The 21,901-nt window shown below is 47.1% G+C and overlaps 1 protein-coding gene across 2 annotated transcripts; it reads left to right on the top strand.

Annotated features, from left to right (window-relative positions):
• The first annotated feature begins 202 nt into the window (after positions 1-202).
• On the top strand, positions 203-21,677 carry LOC105902490 (RNA-binding protein Musashi homolog 1). 2 transcript variants are annotated; one of them, XM_012830076.3, is made up of 14 exons: positions 203-313; positions 765-805; positions 1,615-1,696; positions 1,852-1,936; positions 9,206-9,247; positions 9,848-9,940; positions 14,280-14,328; positions 16,006-16,088; positions 16,318-16,435; positions 16,946-17,026; positions 18,192-18,248; positions 18,993-19,055; positions 19,231-19,403; positions 19,625-21,677. In XM_012830076.3, the coding sequence occupies exons 1-14, from the start codon at positions 255-257 to the stop codon at positions 19,664-19,666; spliced, it is 1,068 nt and encodes a 355-aa protein (XP_012685530.1). In that variant the 5' UTR covers positions 203-254; the 3' UTR covers positions 19,667-21,677. The 2 variants fall into 2 exon arrangements, with proteins under 2 accessions (XP_012685530.1, XP_031433531.1); XM_031577671.2 differs by lacking the exon at positions 18,192-18,248 and having other exon boundaries at positions 204-313.
• Positions 21,678-21,901: the final 224 nt, after the last annotated feature.

Here is a 21,901-nt window from a genome sequence, read left to right as displayed (position 1 = left end):
GCGGGCTACTGTACGGTAACATGAAAGAGGCGGGGAGGGGTCGGAGAGAGAGAGGGGAGGAGGGAGAGTCGCGGGGAGTACGGCAAAAAGAGGGGCAGAGGCGGAGTCTCTGCTCTTGAGTGTGTGTGTAAACCGCGCTCGTCCCTCCTCTTCTAGACAGGCCGCCCCCCCTCCCCCACCCCCCTCGGCCACCCGCCCCTGAGTCTGCAACTCCCCGCTCCCTCGCACCTCACAGTCGGGAACAGAGGTACGGAATGGACACGGAAGGGAGCCAAAGCAGCCTGTCCTCTGCGGACTCCCCGCACGACCCTTGGTAAATCTCCCTATTCGCTTACCTGCTTCAGGGGCTCGGCCTGCTGCCTCCGAAAGATCACCCCGGAGTTAGTGGGGAGACCAACCGGAGCGCGGAGACAAAAGACAAACGTGCTCGTTCTGTTGTGTTCTTTCAGTGTGGTGCACTGGACCGTGTTTCTCTGCCGCGCACCCATGCAGGACCTCTAGTCTTTTTGTTGTTTCTCAATTGGAAAAACGATGATCGCAGTTTATTTTAACTTTTCTATTTTGTGAGGATGTGTACGTGTCGGTAATATCGGCCCGACCAAAACCAATATTCTTATCCTAACAACATGGCCGATTATGCATTTACTTTATTAATCTGATTGTTTGTGTATTGAATGTTTTATTTTGTTTACCCTGCGTTGTTTAGATTTAATCTTGATTGTGTTTTCACGTGTCGTACTTTCGCTCTTGTCTGTTCTTTCCAGCAAAATGTTCATCGGGGGTCTCAGTTGGCAGACAACACAAGGTGAGATGTCCTGCGTGATACTTCATAAAGTCCCTTAATACAAATAGCCTGCAATGTCGAGTGCTATCAGCTGCTCAGTAATCTGCTGTCCACTTTCGCTCATCTTTTAAAATTGCTTTTGTCGTTTTCCTGTGGGAATGTGAAAAGCCCTCAAAGTTCGTAAAAAGAAAGTAAATAGTTGGTTCTGTACTGGCGAAATCAAAGCATTCATTCAACACGGATCAGCGTGCGGATTTACGTGAGGGGCTAGAGCGCTGTGACGGGGGGCTGTGGGGATTAACAGCAAATGCATTTAACATTCCATATTTAGATAAATGTTAAATTGTTTACCACAATTTTAAACGAGACTAAATGTTGATTAGCTAAAGGTGAGACTCTTTTTCATTGGTATTTAAATCATATAGCTTATGGCGGTCCATCTGTGTTGTTCCTTTATATGCTTACGACAGGGTATTGTTGTTTGCGCCTCTGAATCTTATGGTAAACCACATGCCCTGATACACTGTTTATTTTTCATGTTGTAGATGCATGCTTTTACTTGGGAGGCCCTGTGCATTGCTGTGTGGAAATAGTGTTTTAAAAATGCTTTAGAGCACGTTGCACGTTAATGCTCGAGGCTTGTGGCTCATGGAGCCTACTGGATTCTGGTTGAATGGAATCTTTTAAAACATTTGAATGAGTGGCGTTACGGAACACAATTGGTCTACTCTGGACTGCATCCTCCCTCTCGTTCGTAGTAAGATTTGCCTCATGAAGCAGAATAACCAAAACACTTGACTTACATTTGCGCTGTTTACCTTTCTCCACAGAGGGACTGAAGGAATACTTTTGTAAATTTGGAGAGGTGAAGGAGTGTATGGTGATGCGGGATCCGGTTACGAAGAGATCGAGGTGAGGGAGGCGTGCGCTCATCAGTGCCCTATCACAGGAGCGCTCTCTGCACACCGCTGCCATTTGTTTATTTATTTTTCTTAAGTCGGTTTTACAGCCCCACAGAGAGTGCATACTCTGTTCTAATATGCTGCTGTCTTACTTTTTGCCTTCAGGGGATTCGGTTTTGTCACATATGTTGACCAAACCGGCGTGGATAAAGTTTTGGCGCAGAACAGACATGAACTGGACTCGAAAACAGTAAGTGTCTGTACTCTCTTTCTGAACGAGGCTTTGTCAATTTTATTATGACAAGGGAAATCAAATAGGCTTATTTCAGACAGTGTGGAACTCTTCATAATCTCTACATAGCCTACGGCATGCAGATGGCCACTGCTCTTTGTCACTCTGTCGGGGGTAGAACTTTGTAGATTGTCAAAGACCGAGTCTCGTAATCATGAGAAGTGTCAGACGGAAATATCACGCGTAAATATTGCTTGACAGCCTTTACATTTGTAAGGAGCGTTTCTTTCCTTGGAAAGTATGAGGAGATTTGAGGGATCAACCACTGTGCCCCATTTTCTCTCGCGCCCCTTTGCTCCCCGCCCACCGAGAAGTGGTCAGGCGCGCGCAACATGAAAGCGTTCTTTCTTGCTGTTCATCGCTATGGTAACATGGGGACCGAGACGGGACTGCCTCTCACTTTAGAAAAACTTCCCTCTGTTGGTTTACAAAACTTAAAAAAAATTATAAAAAAAGTGATAAAGAAAGATTGTTTATTAAAGAACTGCCTGTAGATTATAGACAGACAGGATTCACAAATTCAGAAAAAGATTCATCTTCATGGGGGCAGTTGGTAACTCTGAATGGTTTTCAGGTAGCCTACTGAAAACTTTCATCTTACTTATACCCCTCCCCCACATGTACGGGAGGAGGGAGCGTGTTTTTGCAGATTTTCTCCCAGTAGGCCACAATTCTGAGCAAGCACCTCAGTGCCTCTGTATGGTGTGTGTGAACACTGTGTACCCTACAGACGGCAGTGCTACTGACAATATGTGGCCCAGAGCAAGAGTTTGCCACCATTGATGGCAGGACTAATGGCTCTATTTGAATAAGCATGAAGACTGTGTCAGAGATCACATGTGGGTCTGTGTGTGGAGCAGCCTATTCATGGTCCATTGTCAGTGATAAATGTGGGTGTGTCAGCACAGACAAAACAGACTGATCCTTGCCACAAGGAGAAGAGGGGTGTTCCCCACAATAGCCCAGAGGGGATAGGAAAAGGAGGAAGAAAGAGAACACCGACTGTTGTTTGTGTGTTTGTTTATTTGCTTTGGAAGCACAAGAGAGGCCCCTTTCCCGGCATCCACGTCTTTTTAGTATGAGAAATGTGCTTTAATCTGCTGTAGCAATTGAAGGGAAGTCAGATGTGTGGTCTTAGAATGTTTTTTTTTTTCTAAGTCTCAGAAATAGAGCCTAATGCAACACAGTAGATGGAAAAGAGCCTTTCCAGATCAGTTGCCGTCAGAGAATTGGCGCGGCAACCATCAGTCACAGGGGACACCTTTGTGATTTTGTTGCCATGTGCATCCAGTGTCTCCATAACAACTTTCTCAGTCATCCGAAATGCACAGAGCACAGAACGCCCAGCAGCCCTTAAAACAGGCAAAGCTCTGTGTGTTTCTAAAAGGTGACTGAAGCTGTGTTTTTTTTTACTGGTCATGACCACACCATGATAGGCACCCCAGGTACATGTCATGGCAAGAGTAATTATTTAATTCGTTGTGGAAGCCATGTTTGAGAAGCAGTTATGACGAGTAGTTTGTAATCTAGCGAGAGTAGTTACAGTGGCATGTCTTTTTCAGCCACAAGTAGTGAACATGTATTGTACTGCTGGTGAAGTATGGTCGTTCGGTGTGGTGCAATAAAAAGATCTTAGCGAGTGCTTGTAGCTACCTTTGTGCTTGCGAGTGCCTCAGTTTTGGTTTAGTGCAGTCACCAGCCGCTGCTGCGATAGGCGCAATATGGACGTGCTGACTCGCCATCATGGCAGCTGCATTATGGTGCTGAGTAGGGCTGTTTAGTCTGTGTGCATTTCTCTCCCATAGATATTAGTCCCCTTTCAGCATGTCGTTGCCCTCTCCAGAACCGTCCCCTTTTGATACTGTAGAAGGCCTTTGAATTTGGGAAGGACTTTGAATGCTGTCTCAGTGTGCGCGGTTGAGGTGCGAAGGCTAATCTTTGTGCTAATGGTTTCTTGTTGTATTTGAATGGCCACTCGCATACATGTTTGAGAATGAAGCGGCTGTGTTGTGTTAATGGCTTACAGACTGGGATGTGGGGGGACGCTAGTGTAGAATTCGTTGGGGTGGGGGGGGGGGGGGGGGGGGGGGGGGGTAATGGGTCACTTTGGGTTATGTTGTGATTGGTTGGGCCAAGGAGAAAAGTTGGAAGCCATTTTGATAGATAAGATTGTTTTGTCAAGGTTCCCTGCTGTGCCACTGGTTCTGTCTGGCACGCGGCAGTGAAAAACTATTCAATGTTCAATACAAAATGCCCATCGCACACCATCCATCTGGGCAACTGCTCTTTGTGAGTGATAAATTCATGTTTTATAGTGATATTTGGCAAGCAATAGAAGCCCTCTTTCTCTCTTCCTCACATCACATCACTGCCACTCCTCTCTTCCTCCCTCCTCCTTTCCATCGCTCACTTCAGCCAGGAATGGCCATTGTTTGACCTGCGTGAGATGGGATGAGAAGAAGAGTGAGATTCCTCTTTGGAAACTGAAAGAATGTGCCATGCTGGGTCTGTTTTTTTACGCTGTGGACCCTCGGTGGGAGTGAGACAGAAAAAAGGGAAAGAGACAGAGAGAGAGAGAGAGACAGAGGGAGAGAGGGAGAGACAGAGGGAGATGGGGGGGGGGGCATGGGAGAACGAAAGAGGGGAGGCTCAGCTTTGAGAGAAGGGGACATTTTGTGGAATCCCACATTAGAAAAGCAAAAAAAAAAAAATCTGGTGACGAACAAACAAGGCAGCCGTCGGGGCTTATTTCCTTGGCGTTTGCTTATAACGCACATAAGTGGGCAGAGTCTCAGTGAGTGCGGTCTTCCTTGAGCTCTCGCAGACACAAGCGGGGAGTCTGTGCGGGCAGTTTGTTGTGAATGGAGGACTTCTCCGGGGGTTGCAGCCCTGTTTGTGTGTTTTGGAGAGGCGTAGAGGGAACTGAGAGAGGGTTATGAGTGCGCCGGTCGCCCCTGGATGTAATGAAATGTGAAAGGGGCCGGGATCATGTGATGGCCGACTTGGGGCCCCCTCACGCTGAAGGCCGGACATTACAGGACAGCTGTGAGAAGCATGTGTGTTTGTGTGTGTGTGTGTGTGTGTGTTGGTGGCTAGGGGGGTTGGCAGTGGGGTTTGGGCCCATGTGGGGGGACAGGACACATGCTCAAGTATGGCTAGTCTTATACATCAATCTGTTAGTACCCTAAGAGGTACCAAACTTCCTGGGTAGAACAGCTCATTTTGGAGCTCTCCCACCTCGTGCTGCTGTTCTGAAAAATGCTAATCTGAAACCAGCTCGTGCAACTAGCCCTACATTGGATTTTTGTAAAACTATTTTTTTTACTCTACCTTTTGGTAATAGGTTGAAATATGTTTTATCGGATCCTTAGTTCACAGTCTATCCCTTGTTGACCCGCCATCATGGAAAATGGGTGACTTTGTCGGTCTGCTTCTCTTCAAGCTCCACCCCAGGCCAGGATTGGTCACACATCAACCACAGAGTCCTTTTAACATCAACAAAACCAGACCAAAATTGAGCAGATAAGGAGCCAGTTGCTCTGAATCCGTGGACAGACAAAAAACTCTTTCTTTGTTCTGTGCCCTTAAAATGACATTATTGCTGTGGGTCAAGAGTCTTTTTTGTATTAAAAAAATAAATAAGTGTAGCACCTTTTCGAAAATTGGTGCGCTTGACAGAGATGCACCTGGTGTGGGCCAGGAGGCCTCTATTAGTGCTGAATATGTGGGTGGAGGAGACATATTGTGCAAGGTTACTGCTGTATGGCTTGGTTAGTAGTCAGCTATCTGATTCCATCGAGATTAGTTCCAGTGTGCTGACGACAGGAGAAGAAGATGGGAGAGAGAGAGAGATGGAGGGAGAGAGAGAGATGGAGGGAGAGAGAGAGATGGAGGGAGAGAGAGAGAGATGGAGGGAAAGAGAGAGATGGAGGGAGAGAGAGAGATGGAGGGAAAGAGAGAGCTGGAGGGAGGGAAAGCTAGAGATCCTTCAGCTCTGGAATTAGTAGGGATCTCACATGCAAGTAATCGGATTTTCGGAAAACAAACTGGATTGTACTTCCGAGGTGTAGCTGGTGCTAAAGCCTCTCCCTGGAATGTGTGCGTGTGCTTGCGGGAGTGCGTACCTGTCCTCGTCGTGATCACAGACAGACGCTCACTCAAACACTGGCACATACATTCACACACACACGCACGCACACGCACACACACAAACACCTTTGTCCTTTGCTGGTATGGGGGTGGGGTGTTGTCCCTCATTAGTGGGCATCGTTAACTAATTGCTTTGCAGTTGCTCATCCAAGCAGATTGACCTTGATGGCCGACTCCCATGTTTGTTCGCCCACCACTGAGCACCCCGCTGCACTTTGCTACAGCAAACCCCAGACCCCCTCATATAGTATTTTACAGTAAACCCTTCTGTCATTAATCCTGTAGAGCACTAGCAGTATGACTACCACATGTGTGCCAAACGTCAAGTCAGTTTTTAACGAGTTGAGTCATCAGACTAGGAATGAGAATGAACTCCTTGGGCTTGGCCTTGCCTTGTGGTCAGCTTGTGCCTGTGTGTGTGTGTGTGTGTGTGTGTGTTTGTGTGTGTGCGTGTGCATGGTTGGTCAGTCCCAGTGTTTCGCCTGTGTAATACAAGACCTCTATGTGCCTCTGTGTGTGTGTGTGTCCTCGTGCTTGCGTGTCTGTAAGCAACAGAGACAGTGAGTGTGTGTGTGTGTGTGTGTGTGTGTGTGTGTCAGGCTGCGTGATTCGATCGGTTGATCAGCGGCTGGAGCATGAGGAGGGGGCAGCAGAGGGCATTGTAGGGGTAGGGGTAAGGGGCTGGGGGGGGGGGGTGGATGGGATGGGAGGGCCCCCAGCTCCTCTGCCCGTCTCCAGGCCCATCTGTTTGGGGCTCCTTTGTCCCCTTAATTAATGAAAGAGGGGGGGCTGCCTGCTGGGCACTGCCTCGCCAAACACAATCAGGCCCGGCAGAGTTTCCATGAGGAGTTTTTGTTTTACCATGAATGGGAACTCGCTTTCCCTCTACTTTGCCTTCTCGCTCTCTCACTCTGTCGCTCTCTCTCTCTCTCCCTCTCTCTTTTTCTACTGCCTGCTGATTTTCCCTCTCTTGTACTCGGGCTCAAACTTTCTCTGGGCCCTCTCCTTTGCTCGAGTGCTTTTTTTTCTCTTTCTTTTTTCTCCTTCTCCCATACTCTGTCGCTTTTTCTTTCTCCTTCCTATCTTCTTTTCAGCTTTAATCCTAAATGAGTTGAGATGGGACTGTATCTGCTATTGAAAGGGGGTGAAAATGGTTTAAAAACAACACAGCTTTTAAAATGACATGCAAATGGAGATGGGCATGAAGGGACATCCAGTGTGTGTGTGTCTGCCCTCGGAAAACCACTGGGCTTGTGTTTTTTTTTTCCAACGTTCTGCGTTGCTGTTGCAACTGCACCCACTGATGACTCTCACTTGTCTTTGTTCTGTCTGTCTTGTCTGTCTGTCTGTCTGTCCAGGCGTGGCTAGCCGCGGGAGCGTTTGATGGCGCGAGGTGACTATCAGCGTAGTCTAGAGATCTAAACCTAAAAAATCGTAGCACTAAAAACCTTATAGGCACCGCCCCAAGACATACTCTGGCCACGTTTGTCTAGGGTCTGTCTAGACTTTGGCTCAAAAATGTAGCATGCATTGCACAGCCTTCTGTACTAGTGCTAGTGATCAGTCACTGTACCGCTGAGGACGTGGTACAGGATCAGCTAGCGTGCCATAGATACTCTACATTGGCTTTACTCTGACAGTTAACCAGTGTGTAACTACTGCATGGCATGAAGTAGACTAGCTCTGTTCTCTAGTCATACGGCACACACGTTTTGAGCTTTTGTAACGGTAGTCCACAGTCTTCATACTCTCACGTTTGCAATGATTTACATACGTAGATGCCTGGTTTGTAATTTTACATTTTTACATTTTATCTACTTGTGTTGTTTTGTTTGATTTGGGCTCAGCTATCAGACATTTTTGTATAGTTATATATATGTATAGTTTTGGATATCAGCTTTTTGTGCTGTTAGTGCCTGGAAAATATTTTTGTAGTCGTCATAATTATAACAACTCATCACTATATATTATATATTTCGTTTAGGTGAATTAGGTTATTATTTACTAACCTTTTGGAGAAAATGGTCTACAAAACGGTTGGTAGCATATTTTCTTCCGAACTAAAATTGAAGACGAAGTTGACTAGCCATGTGTTACAGGATTTGGAGCAAAAATAACCCCCCCAGCAATCATATTCTGTTGCTACGATATTGCGAAACCCATATTAAATTTCACAGTCCAGCTTCCTGTTGCCTTTGGTTAGCACGTAGTGACAGTGGGTCTTCGACAGCCTTAGTCAAAGCTGTTGTTGCGGTCACGACTGGACCTGTGGCTTCTTGTGATGTCCAGCTGGAAGTGACAGACACACACAAACACAGACACACACCCTCCTGCTTCAGTCTTACACACAGATCCCAGTCAGGACCAAGCCAATTCCAAGCCGTGCATTTTATTACCAGTTCACAAACATAAGGGTGCACTAGTGTGTACATTTAATACAGCTGTTTATTGTACAGTGCGTATGTCTCAATTTATTTATTACACTTTTTCTGTCATTTTAGTTATTGAATGTGGATTTTTGTTTGGTTGTAGACATTGCCAGAATTTGTATTAATGCCATGTATTTTTTGAACAATAAGATTAATTATTTGGCTCTTTTTGAAATCACATGGTTCCTTTGTGGTCATATGCGGATTTGGCCAAATGTATTTCTTAGGAAAGGAATGCATATGTGTCAAAGCCAGCAGGGAGAGTTATTTCCCCTTGTGATTTTGCTTCATATCCTCCCAGACCCCTTCACGAATTTTGTTGTTGGTGTGTTTGGGGTGTAAGGATGAGCCTCTGTTGCCTAGCGACTCACATTTTGAGTGACAGGCAGGGTGACTTACAGCATCAGCAAAAATGCATGATGTGGTCAGCTGGGAACATGAGCAGCTCGGCAAGTGTTCAGTGAGCCTGAGCCTTAGCCCGGTGATAATAACCTCTTTCCTCAGGCCGATTTACTGGTTAACCCTTTAGCTAGAGCTTTGGCTGTCAATGGACGGGTCAGTGTTTTGGCTCTACCTCATCACTAACACACTCCTCTCTCTCTCTCTCTCTCTCTCTCTTTATCTCTCTCTCTCTCTCTCTCTTTCTCAGATTGACCCAAAGGTGGCATTTCCACGTCGAGCTCAGCCCAAGGTGAGTGTGATTGGGGCAGATTGACCTTCACTAACACAGGGAGACATCACACTTGTCACTCGTCATCAGGGGAGGGAGCTGGGACACGATTACCCCCTTCTTAAACACACACACACACACACACACACACACACACACACAGTCAAGATCCTGTATCCGTTTATCACATGACCTCTCAAAGATCATAGCTCAGGGCCCGTGTGATAAGTGCTTGCACACCCACTTCATTGCCGTTGTGTTTGGTACACCTGTTCTTTGTTGTACATACACATACTCCCATATGTATAGTATATACTGTATACATGCATAGATACATTCAAATACAAAGGTTAACAGCAACTACAACTACACACACACACACACACACACACACACACACACACACACGCACACCGACACAAACATCTTGCTAAGACAGACACTCGTCTCAGAGCTGTTGTCATATATGTTGTCAGTATATCCCAATTTTCTCATGTATTATTACTTAATTATGTTATAGACAGTGCACTTATGAAGTGGACGACCTGAAGCCTGATTCCTTATCTGATTCCTTATCTATGGAAGTTAATAGATGTCCCTTCCTGTGTTTGTATGTCTCAGATGGTCACCAGGACAAAGAAGATATTTGTCGGCGGTCTCTCTGTTAACACCACCATCGAGGACGTGAAGCAGTATTTTGACCAGTTTGGGAAGGTAAGATCAGCTTCCCAGCGGACCGTCCTCTGATGACTCTCAGGCTTACAGAGCGTCCCTCTGGACTGATGTCACCGTGCATCAGAGGCCGGTGACTCAGAACTGCGCTCCGTGGGTTGGGAGTTGTGATAAATATTTGAAACGATTGATATTTGAGGACAGAAAACAGGCTCAGAGTTGCTCTCTTGTAGTTGTAGTTCAACAGTCTAGTAAAGACAATAGGGAGGAACATAGACTGAGGCGTGGATGACTAATTAAAGAAAGATATTTATTGATAAAGATATTTATTGATTGAGCCTCTGAAGGGGAGAGGAAGGAAGGAGTGAGTGGAGTGAGGACAATAGAACACAGGGGCTGAACTATTGAACTGACTACTGACTATTAACCAACAACTGAAAAGTCTGACCAAGAAAAAGGAGAGGATGATAATGAGATAGCTAGAGAGAGGGAGGGAGGAAAGAGAAGGAGAAGCAAGGGAGAGGTGTAGGGAGAGGAAGGAGAGAGAGAGGGAGGGAGGGAAGAAGGAGGAGCAACAGAGAGGTGTAGTTGGAGAGAGAGAGAGAGAGAGAGAGAGAGAGAGAGAGAGAGAGGGATCAGAATCTCAGCTAATCTGATGCAACAGCTGCTCCTGCCACCCCCCAGCACTCTCTTACCCCCTGCCACCCCCCAGCACACTCTTACCCCCTGCCACCTCTCCAGCCTGTTGCCGTGGTGACCTGCTTCGCCCCATTGTCCCTATGTAATTCAGCAGTCTGTGTGTTCTTGTGGTGTGTGTGTGTGTAAGCATGGGTCAAATAGTGTTCACACACACACACACACACATATGCACACACATATACAGACACACACACACACACACACACACACAGGCACTGCTGTCTCACATACGTACTGGGAGACATGATGACTGTACTCAGGACTTGGTGTGTGGGTTAGAGTTGGTGTTTCTGAATAAGGAGAGATTAGGCGAAGCACTGCGGAACCTTCTGAAAACAGAGGCAGAGGCCCACCTTTCTGAGAGGGATATGGCCAATCTTTCAAATATGGAAGAGCTTGAGGTAAATACCCATAGAGCAGAGAGAAGGGGGGATGGTAAAGGAAGGGAGATGAGAGAAGGGGTGTATAATAATATGAGGAAAGAGGGATGGCCGGAAGAGAGAAACTCAGCCATATATGTGTATGTTCAACACCTCTGTTTGAGATGATACTCACTCCTTTGCTCACTTGCTCCCTGCCTCACACACACACAGACACACACACACGCACACACACACGCACACACACTCACACACACACACACACGCACACACACACACACACACACACACACACACACATACACACACATACACGCACACTGATTCAGCTTGAGAGGGTCCAAAACGTGCCAGTCTAGTTCATGTGCGGGGGGGCTTGGTTTGGGGAGGCGGGCAGGCACGTGAGATCAGCCTAGCTCAGCCTACTTACCGCCCTGCTCTGCCAAGGAGAGCTTTGTACTCTTCCCATTGTCCTGATGGTCGAGAGGCCCGACCTGCCCGATCAGAGTCACTCACACCACACAGTACAGTTCAGTCCAGTGGCAGCCCCTCCCTACTGCACAGGGAGAGAGGGAGGGAGGGAGGGAGAGAGAAAGAGAGGGAGGGAGAGAGGGAAAGAGGGAGAGAGCGTGAAGCGGACAGACTGGAAAAGTTGGGCTCCAGTCACCCATGAGAGTTGTCGATTATAGAGCTTCACTAGGCCTTTTGTCTGCTGCCCTGTTTAGAGAGTGAGGGAGCGAGAGAGAGAGGGAGAGGGAGGGAGAGAGATAAAAAAAATGAGGGATGAGAGAAACACACATGGAAAGTATGAACAAGATGAGTGAGAGGGGAGGATGAAAGAAGAACGTAAACGAGATGAACCCTGAGCTGAGACACGATGCCGGTCCTCTTAGAGAGCGGTGGCTGTTTCCTGACGAAGAGCAGTGTCACTGAATTGAATGACTGTGATTAAGCTGTTTGCGGGAGACAGAGAGAAGAGAAGTCAGTCATTTGGAAAGCTCTCTCAGGCTTTTAGATGACAATGCTAAGTGTCGGAGCTTACATGTGGCGTTGGCAAAAGAGTTTTTACCATTGAGGTGTGTGGTTTATGAGGAACATCCTAAATGATTCGAATTAAACGCATTAACTCATGCTCAAATCAGACACATTAACCATATTCCATCAGTGATAGACAACAGCAATTGTGCTTGTGTGATTGTAGACTGAAGCCAAAGCCATCAGATGTGGTATTTCCATATTAGCTAAAGCTAAAACCAGGCCTTGTAGTTATCATATAGCATCCATGTTAACTGAAGACTCCTGCGATTCAGCTGTTTACTCTCTCTGCTGTGTCATTGAGTTTGGAAGAAGGGAAGGGTAGTGGGGGTGGGGTATGGGGGCAGGAGGGGGGCAGGAGGGGGGCAGGAGGGAGTAAAAACTGAATGAAGGACTAAAAGAGGGACAAACAAGAGGTGGGTGGGAGGTCGACGTTTAAATGTCAGAATGTGAGACAGAGACTGATCAGAGCAAGATTGGACCACTGGATCCCTGACCTTTCTCATGGTCATTTAGTCAGGTGGCAGAAACATACAAACACACACACACACACACGCACACACACACACGCACACGGGATGATGGGAACACTCACCGAGCGTGGCCACACACAGGGCCCCCTGACGCCACAAAACCAAAAAAAAGTGCCTGTCGATTCCCCTGAAAGGGTCATTTTGTGGTTAAATCACATGAAAAAAAGAAAAATAGATCAATTTTCACCGCCTAAGCCCCAGCGAGCGGCCGCTGGAGCCGAGTCAGGCCGGGGCGGCGCGGGGCAGGGCGGGGAGGCTGGCGGGGCGGGGAGGCAGGCGGCTTCACTCAGGTTACAGCCTGTGTTGAGTTTCATTAGCCAGGGCTGGAGATGGGATCCCGAGGAAGCCTGGGAACTGGCATGAGGCGTGTGTGTGTGATTTTGGTGTGGGCTACATGCGTTCGATCGCAAACCTGCTGTCTGTGTGTGTGTGTGTGTGTGTGTGTGTGAGTGTGTGTGTGTGAGAATGTAATGAGTAAGTGCCTGGCCCTGGACCCAGTTCTTGGATTAGAAATAAGAAGAATTGTGGCTACGCACCTGTGTTATAGTCACCTGTGTTTGGGTCAGGTACCAAGACCCCCCCCCCCCCGTGTGTAAAGTTATGTAGAGGAAAGCACTTGCACCTCTAACTCTTCTCTAATCAGTCAGAGGGAGATAAAGGGGGATATGGAGGGAAGGAAGGAGGATGAATAGAGTAGTGGGGAGAAGAGAGAGAGAAAGAGAGAGAGAGAGAGAGAAAAGAAAAGGGAGAATGGGGAATGAAAGGAGCGCATGTTGACAAATCCCCCCGCTGCTCTTTGTTCTCCGCCTCCGCCTCCCCCCTTCTCTCCTCTTTCTCTCCTTCCATCCTCACCCTCCCTCCCCCGTTCCTCGCTTCCTGAACTATCCTCCTTCTCTTCCACACCTCTTTTTTTTCCCCTCCATGTGTCTGTCTGTCCCCATCCATGAAAATGTATCCCGAATCCCTCTCCCTCTCTATTCAAAAGTTTATTTTTTAAATTCCTTCTGCTTTCTTTTCCCCCCCAAACTCGGCATCTCTCGCTCTCTTTCTTTCTTTCCTCCCTCCCTCCCTCTCTCACACACACTCATAGTCTCCAGTTCTATTCAAGCCGAGAGAGGGGGGTAAATTCTTCTAATTGAAATTCTTTAGAGGGTCACCATGGGAATAGTAAACTTTGTTAGGAGGGGAAGAGAGAGGGAGAGAGGGAGAGAGAGAGAGAGAGAGAGAGAGAGGGACAGAGGGAGAATGGGGGAGAGAGGGGGAGAAACGGGACACAGAGCTTGTGAAAAGATTACCCCCCCTCCTCCTCCTCCTCTTCCAACAGTGAGAGAGTGGGTATCAGCCCTTTCCCAAAAACTCGAAGCAGAGAGACATTCAACACTGTTTAGCTTCCCTGTGAAAAGAGAGCCTGTTCCTACCTTTCTCCCCGGCACCCCTTTCTCTGTCTCTCTCTCTCCCTCCCTTCCTCCCTCCCTCTCTCTCTCCCTCTCTCTCTCTCTCTCTCTCGGTCTCTCTCTCGCTTCCTCTTTATCTCTTTGGCTCTTCCTTTCTCCTCTTCTCCTTTGTCACCTGTCACCCCCTCCCTCCCTCCCTCTCTCCCTCGCTTTCCTCCTCTCTCTCTTCCCATCTGTCTGGCCTCCTCCTCTGTCCTCGGCGAGAGACAATGCGGCCTCATGCTGTGTGATGGTGTGCTGTGGCTGGCCCTCATCTCTTTCTCTCTGTGTCCCTCTGCAGGTCGATGACGCCATGCTCATGTTTGACAAAACCACCAACAGACACAGAGGTAAGGGCAGACACACACACACACACACACACACACACACACACACACACACACACACACACACACACACACACACACACACACACACACAGAGACACACAGACACACACACATGTACACACACACACACAGACACACACACAGACACACACACATGTACACACACACACACAGACACACAGACACACACACACAGACACACACACACACACACACAGACACACACACACACACACACACACACACACACACACGTACACTCATATGTACTTCTTGCACTAGGGTCAGGCGCTCAGATTTGTTTTAATATGTAATGTACACCAGCTGGGATGACCTTTAGATTCTTTATAGGGCTCTTCTCCCCTCCCCTCCCCTCTCCAGTTTTCCTCTCTCTTCTCCTCTGCTTTTCTTTCCTCCTCTTGCCTCTTCGCACCTCTCTCCTCCTCCTTTCTTTTCTTGTTGACTTTTGACCCCTTCTCCTACCCTCTCTTCACACTGCTCCTTCACTCCACACTGATTCTCCTCTTGCCTGTTCTCCTGTCATTTCCCCTTTCTTCTCCTGTTGTCTCTTCTCCTCTCACTCTCCCCATTCGTGCCCTCCTTTCCCCTCTCGTCCTCTCCCTTCTCCCCCCGCTGTCCTCCCGTCTCCTCTGGTTCCCTGTCTCTCTGAGCATGGCCTGAGCTAGGATGAGGGGAGGCTGGGCTCGGCTAATCAGGTGGATGGGTAATCAGGTCTCAGGATAAACCGTCCATAAGCTCTCTCAGATTGAGAGTGAAAGCATGCCAAGCAGGATAAGGCTTCCTTTTTTTACTGGGGCCAGGGGATAGGGCCAGGCAACAGGTGAGTGGGAGGGGCCTAAGCCAAAGAGGAGGGGCTTAAAACAGGCGACGGGCATTATATCCTCAGGTGATAGGGACTGGATGGGGAGTCACTGAGCTCAGGTTAGGGGAGATCAAATGGGACTGGACATGTCAGGGGTGTGGTTTGATGAGAAGTGGGAGGAGTTGGAGGACGTGATTGGAGAGTGGGAGTGGTCCTGGAGAGAAGAGTGGTGGGACGTTTGACGTGGGACGGGGTGTGAGGGGGGGTTGAGAGGGTGCGAGGGTCAGAGAAGAACAGCTGGGAAGAGGAGATCCACTGGCCGAAGAGGAAAATGAGATTAGGGGAGGCTAAAGAAAACAGGAGGGATTTAAGGAGAGCAGCAGAGGGGAGGGCAGGGAGGTTCAGGATCACCAGAGAGACTGGAGTGAAGAGGTATAGACTGAAGGTTTAGTCCTTCAACTGACCTCACATAGTGTGCTTGAGTCCAGCATTGGTCCTTTAATCAACTGACCTCACATAGTGTTCTTGAGTCCAGCATTGGTCCTTTAATCAACTGACCTCACATAGTGTGCTTGAGTCCAGCATTGGTCCTTTAATCAACTGACCTCACATATAGTGTTCTTGAGTCCAGCACTGGTCCTTTAATCAACTGACCTCACATAGTGTTCTTGAGTCCAGCACTGGTCTTTAATCATGTAGCCATGCTTTGTTACTCCCCAGACCATGAGAAGAGATACATCCATAGCCTAAAGCTGATTTTATAAATTCCATCACAGGCTTTTCTCTCAAACATGATGCCTACTTATGTGTTTGTGTGTCTCACTTATGTGTTTGTGTGTCTCACTTACGTGCAGGCTTTGGGTTTGTCACCTTTGAGAATGAAGATGTGGTGGAGAAAGTCTGTGAGATCCACTTCCATGAGATCAACAACAAGATGGTGAGTTTCCCCCATTGCACTTACTGGACACCATGTCCAATCACCTGACGTCTCTTTGAGGACAGGGACGGTGTTAAGCACATAGTTTGAATTGAATAAATCTTTGTTTGATGCCTTAATGGACCTACTAGGTGATTGTTAGCATTGCACGGCTTTACTGTCATGTTACTTTAGTGTGAGAGCTTTGTGATGAGCTCTTCTAACCCTGTGACGTTGTGTTGTGACTCAGGTGGAGTGTAAGAAGGCCCAGCCGAAGGAGGTCATGTCACCGACGGGCTCGGCTCGAGGGCGCTCCAGGGTGATGCCCTACGGCATGGATGCCTTCATGCTGGGCATCGGCATGCTGGGTAAGAAGATGCAAATGATGTTCATGCTTTGACAGAGACCAGTGAGGCTTAGAACACAAACACATACCCACCAATGTAAATGTTGGCATTCAAACAGGGGAGAGAACCCGGTTGTGCCGTGTGGTCATAGTAGGAGGCACAGCGCCCTCTAATGGAAGCAAGGGGTAATGTCTTTAGCGTGCTGAAGTCTTGCGGGGGCCTTCTTCGCATGCCTCCCTAGCAGGAGGTCTGTGTGGTATGCAGCTCTTCTCAGACCCTATGGATCCCAACATGGCCACTGCCTGTGTGCACGCATGGCTTTGATTACCGGGGCTAAACCCATGTGAAAGGGTGAAAGCGTGGTGCCAGAAAATTTGCTTAAACCCCATGTTTACATTTGCATGGATGCATATGCAAAGGCCGCGTGATTGTTTCCATCAACAGGGATAGGCAACGCCTGCAAACACAAGCATTCAGCACACATGGAAGCAACCCTTTCAATAGTTTGTTTGGTTTGTTTTCTATCCACAGGTTACCCAGGCTTCCAGACCGCCACCTATGCTAGTCGCAGTTACGCTGGTATCGCACCTGGATACACCTACCAGTTCCCTGGTAAGTCCCCCCTGTGTACACGGCACCGCCCTACACATGGGTCCCGGCTGTCAGAATGTGATGGCGCGATGGCCCTATGGACAGTAGAACTCTTTTAAGAGCAGTAGAGACAGTCATTCTTTTTGATTTCACAACAGAGGAATGACGGAGTTTCCATCAATTGTGTCAGTAATAAAAGACATCGTGAGAAATAGTGCTCAGATGTTACACGTCGCGAGGAGTAAGACAATCCAGACAATTATGTTAGCCTAGCTGGTGGTTAGCATCGTGGCACATTGATTAGAGAGTAGTTGGGTGCACTTGCAGGTAGTAGTCGCAAGTCACAAGTATGACTACTTTGAGTTACCTTTTACATCTGTCGTAAAGCATGCAATGTATTCCACTCATACACGTACAGACAGAAGCATATACATTCAGATGGTGATTGGTCTTTGGCTGCTTGTAGATTTCAGGGAGTAGTTCGGTAGCGGTTGGGCTTGGGTGGGTGGTGTAGGGTCAGGTACTGAGAGAGATGCTGATGCTGAGTCGGACGCATCTCTTTAACGTGTTCCCTTCCTGTTCTCCCTAACCCTAACACTAATCCTAACCCTAACCCCTGACCCCTGAGCCCTCACTTTAATCCCCATTCAGTTGACCTCTAACCCCAGTGTACACCTGCTTCTCCTCTGCTGAGATTGTGCTCTACCAGTTCGCTGAATCTAACCAACCCCCTTCCTTCTGTTTCTTTCCTTCCCTCCCTTCCTCTCTTCTCCATCCCGTTTCCCCTCTTTCTGTCTGGGTCTCGTTCATCCCCCACTTTTTTTTTCTTTTACTCACATGCCTCTTGGTCCCTCCTTTCCCTCTCTTTCTCCTATGTAGCACCTACTCCTTGCTGTAAGTCGCTTGCTTGTGTGTGTGTGTGTGTGTGTGTGAATGTGTTTGTGGATGAATGCGTGCACGTATGTGGAGTGGACGTGTGTGTTGTTTACTCCCGCTTATAGATGGTGTGTTTGAAAAGCGCCCTTTCATGGTGTAGAAGTGAGTGTGTGTGTTTGTGTGTGCTTAAGTAGATGTATTCGTGTGTATGTGAAATGTGTGTGTGTGAGAGTGAGTGTATGTGTGTGGTTAGCTTGGCTTGTGGACGGTGTGTGTATTTACAACGCTCTTTTGACATTTCTGTTTCTAGAATTCCATTTAGAGAGGACCCCCCTCCTGACATCATCCCACCCCTCTGAACTCGCAGGTCAGTTTCTCTTCTGGGGTTTACAAGCAGCTCTCTGTCTATCAGATGTGCTCACTGTCGCCACCTGCTGGCCTGACAGACTCCTGGCACCCACCCCCATATGGAACTCTATCCTGCATAGGCCATTTTAAAACCATTGAACGAGATTCTGTAAAGCTGTAAAGCTAATCTGCATGTGTTCAGTCAGTCTGGTTATTGTCTCTTATTTTAACAACAGCTGTCTTTTGACATGCAGTGTCTTTCAGTCAGTCAAATAAGCAGTGACTTGGGGAAAGCGTTCTTAGTCAGGCATTAGGCTGGATTTAAAACAAACTTGTGACAGGATGGCTGCTTTTATGAGATTTCGGAGTTTAAGGTGCTTTAGAAATGGTTCAATACATGAAACACTTCTTAGCATCTAAAGTGAAATGTTTTTCTTTTTTATGTTTTCTTCAATTTTCTTCTACTTAATTTAGTCTCGTAAGAATTCTGTCTAAAGAGCTTAGAATACCAAACGCCACAACATTTCTTTTCAAAGTTTTTTTCTTTTTGAAGCAACTCAGACTACATACTGCAGCTGTAAGTGTTAGGAATTATAAGCCTGTCTCAGCTGACACACACTTCCAGACACCTTTAAGCATTTCTCAGTATGAAGGAGATCTGAACAGACCAAAGAAGGTAACTGAAGAGGATGAGGGCGGTAATTGATATAGGTTTTGTGAATCTTGCACTTGCCTTCACTGTCTCAATTTCTTTCTCTTTCAGCCATTCCACTGACGGCGTATGGGCCAATGGCAGCCGCAGCAGCTGCAGCTGCAGTGGTCAGAGGTACAGTTGAGGGGCAAGACTCCTTTTTATTCTCTCTCTGTGTGTGTGTGTGTGTGTGAGAGAGAGAGAGAAGAGAAAGAGAGAGAGAGAGAGAGAGAGAGAGAGGGGGTCTGAAACCCTGTCTTTGTCTCCACACGGGGTCTGTTCTGATAATATTTGGTATTTTGTCCTTCAGGCTCGACACCCTCGCGTGGGTTCCTGGGCACCAGCAGCCCTGGACCAATGGCTGACCTGTATGCAGCAGCCAATCAGGATTCAGGAGTGAGCAGCTACATGAGCGCAGCCAGCCCTGCTCCTAGTTCAGGCTTTGGGCATGGACTAGGGGTTTGGCAACAAAGACTCACAGAAGTACTAAGTTGCACAATGAACCCCCCGACGCACACACATACACATACACATACACATACACATACACATACACATACACATACAGACAGACACAAATACACACGGAAATGCATGGTAACAAAGATAAACACCTCCCCCTCCACACACATGAACACACACAATGCACCCCTTCAATTTCATCCCTCTTATTGCATTTGTCCTCTCTGTCCCTCTCTTCTCAGGGTCCTATGATAGCGACGGCCTTTACTAACGGCTACCACTGAGAGCTCTCCTAGCTGCACCCAACGTGGAGGGGGCGGTCCATCCTGCTGTTGAGCCAATCAAACTGCTGTGTGCCTCTTGATGGTACGATCTGATTGGCTGCTGCAGGTGTCCCCTGATTTCTACCCCCACTTGACTGAAGATCTTTTTTTTTTTTTCCTAAAGAAAAAGATTTCTTCCTCCCTCTCATTTCCTGTCTTCTGTACTAACATCACTTCCTTCATCTGATCCCTCGTTTTTATCCTGATCTTTACCTTTATCTAAACTGCTATGAGTAGGCTTTCTCAATGGCTCAGTTGCGATGTGCTGTCTTTTCAGATGAAAAACAGGAAAAAAAGAAAAAGTTAAAAAAAAAAATCAGAGGAAGGTTTGGGGTTGTACTTGAGGAAAACATGAGGAGTGTTTTATGTTGTTGTTTTTTTTGATTGTTTCTTTTTTGAGGAGTTTTAATTTAATTGCTACATTACGATGTCTCATTTTAATGTTTTGTTGACTATGTACTTTTGTGTTTTATTTTGCAACACAAAACATGCTGTGTAGATGGAGGGAGAGAGAGAAAGAGAGAGAGAGAGAGCAAAAGAAAAGAAAGATGTTTGAGAACACAAGAGGTGTTGGTGTCATCCTCTCCTCCTTAGAACTCCTAACAAAATTTTAACACAAGAACAAACATGCGAAAGGCAAATTCTCTTTCCTTTTCTACTTTAACAAAAAAAGAGACACAGGAAAACATGGAAAAAACTAAAATGTATATTTTGGTAGTTTTTAAACAAACAACATTTGTAATATTATTATTAATATCAAACAGTGATGAGATTTGTTTTCTTCTGTAATTGGTTTAAAAAAAAATGTTTTATTTCCTCCTGTAAGATATTGTACATACAACACATAGCGGGGTGGGTGTGTGTGTGGGGTAACTTTCAAGTGGGAGGGGGGTTGGGGTGGGGCGGGGTTGATTGGGCTGGAGAAGGACTTTATATCGCAGGACTTCGCAGTTGATGTTGACAGTTTGGGTGGGTAAATCGGGGAGGGTGGGGGTGGGGGGTCTCTCTCTAAACTGGACGTTTTCTGCTGTGGGCATTGCGTTGGCCGGAGGCGTCTGCTGTGGGCATTGCGTTGGCCGGAGGCGTGTGCGCGATCGCAGGCCTGCTGCTGGACAGGACTAGTGGGTTTGACGGTGGCCGGCTTTCCAGTTTCGTCTCACGTTACACCTGCTCACTTTTGTGTCGTTTTTTTTCCGAAACTGACTTTCGCGTGATTGGAGTTACTGAGGTTTTTTTCTGAGCTGTTGCACAGTGTGTGTGTGTGAGGTCAGTGTACATTGGTTTTTTTTTCCACTGGTGAACATTTCAGGTCCTTAAACTGCAATGACATCTACGCTTATCAATTCACTTCTAGTTCTAATGTTATTACTTGTTTTAAAGGTATGGCTTCACTGGGTTCAGTTAGGGTAAACTTGATCATCTTAACATTTCTGCTAACATAAATGAGACACAAACTGTGGCCTGCTTGCGCAGTTGTTCCTATTGGCATGGAGTTCACGTGGCTGGGTCTGGTTCTCGGTGACCTACCCCGGCTTGAGAGGTGGTATCCACCATCGTGGTTTGACGTGTTCCTCTCTAACAAACTCTGCTGAGTTCTGCACATGTGAAAAATGTGGGATTGCATGGGATTTGGCGATGGTTGTACCTGTACTGATATGATGTACTGTCCTGATCAGCCCCTGCATGAGTCAATTGGATTGTGGGAATGGGAACAGGACGAAGGTCAGTGTGGACCTCCAGTGTTTTAATGGCTTTGGTCAAAGCTGGGCTGGTTTGTGGGTTCTGGGTGCGGGGGGGAGTGGGATGGGGTGGGGTGGTTCTTAATACTGCTTTTCTGGGAAATATATATATTTTTTGCGCAATTTGTCTTCTATTGTAAATTTCTTTGTCTGGTTTCCTTTCCTTGCCCGTTGCAATAACGGTGATTTTTTTACTGTGTTTAAAAAAAAAAAAAAAAACGATGAAGGACACATTTTTAAAGCAATGGATCCTAGGAGCCGTTATATCATGATTCTAATCTGGTCTCTACCTGTCCTTTGTGGATTGTGTGTTTGCAAGATGCGGAGAACAAGTGTGTGTGTGGTGTGTGTGTGTGTGTGTGTGTGTTTGTTTGTGTGTGCCTGCATGTGTCTGCAGTGCTGTGTGTGTGTGTGTGTGTGTGTGTGTGTGTGTGTTTATGTGTATTATGTGCTGAAC

The sequence above is a fragment of the Clupea harengus genome, chromosome 12 (genome assembly GCF_900700415.2).
Source record: "Clupea harengus chromosome 12, Ch_v2.0.2, whole genome shotgun sequence".
Classification (NCBI taxonomy): domain Eukaryota; kingdom Metazoa; phylum Chordata; class Actinopteri; order Clupeiformes; family Clupeidae; genus Clupea; species Clupea harengus.
The sequence above is the reverse complement of the archived record's forward strand: the minus strand, read 5'-3'. Positions and strand labels throughout refer to the sequence as shown.

Bases quoted from the DNA above. Each gene is read 5' to 3' on its own strand.
- LOC105902490 (XM_012830076.3), top strand. From the start codon at position 255: ATGGACACGGAAGGGAGCCAAAGCAGCCTGTCCTCTGCGGACTCCCCG. The intron at 9,248-9,847 runs GTGAGTGTGATT...TGTATGTCTCAG, and splicing joins CACGTCGAGCTCAGCCCAAG to ATGGTCACCAGGACAAAGAA. The intron at 19,404-19,624 runs GTACTAAGTTGC...CTCTCTTCTCAG, and splicing joins GGCAACAAAGACTCACAGAA to GGTCCTATGATAGCGACGGC.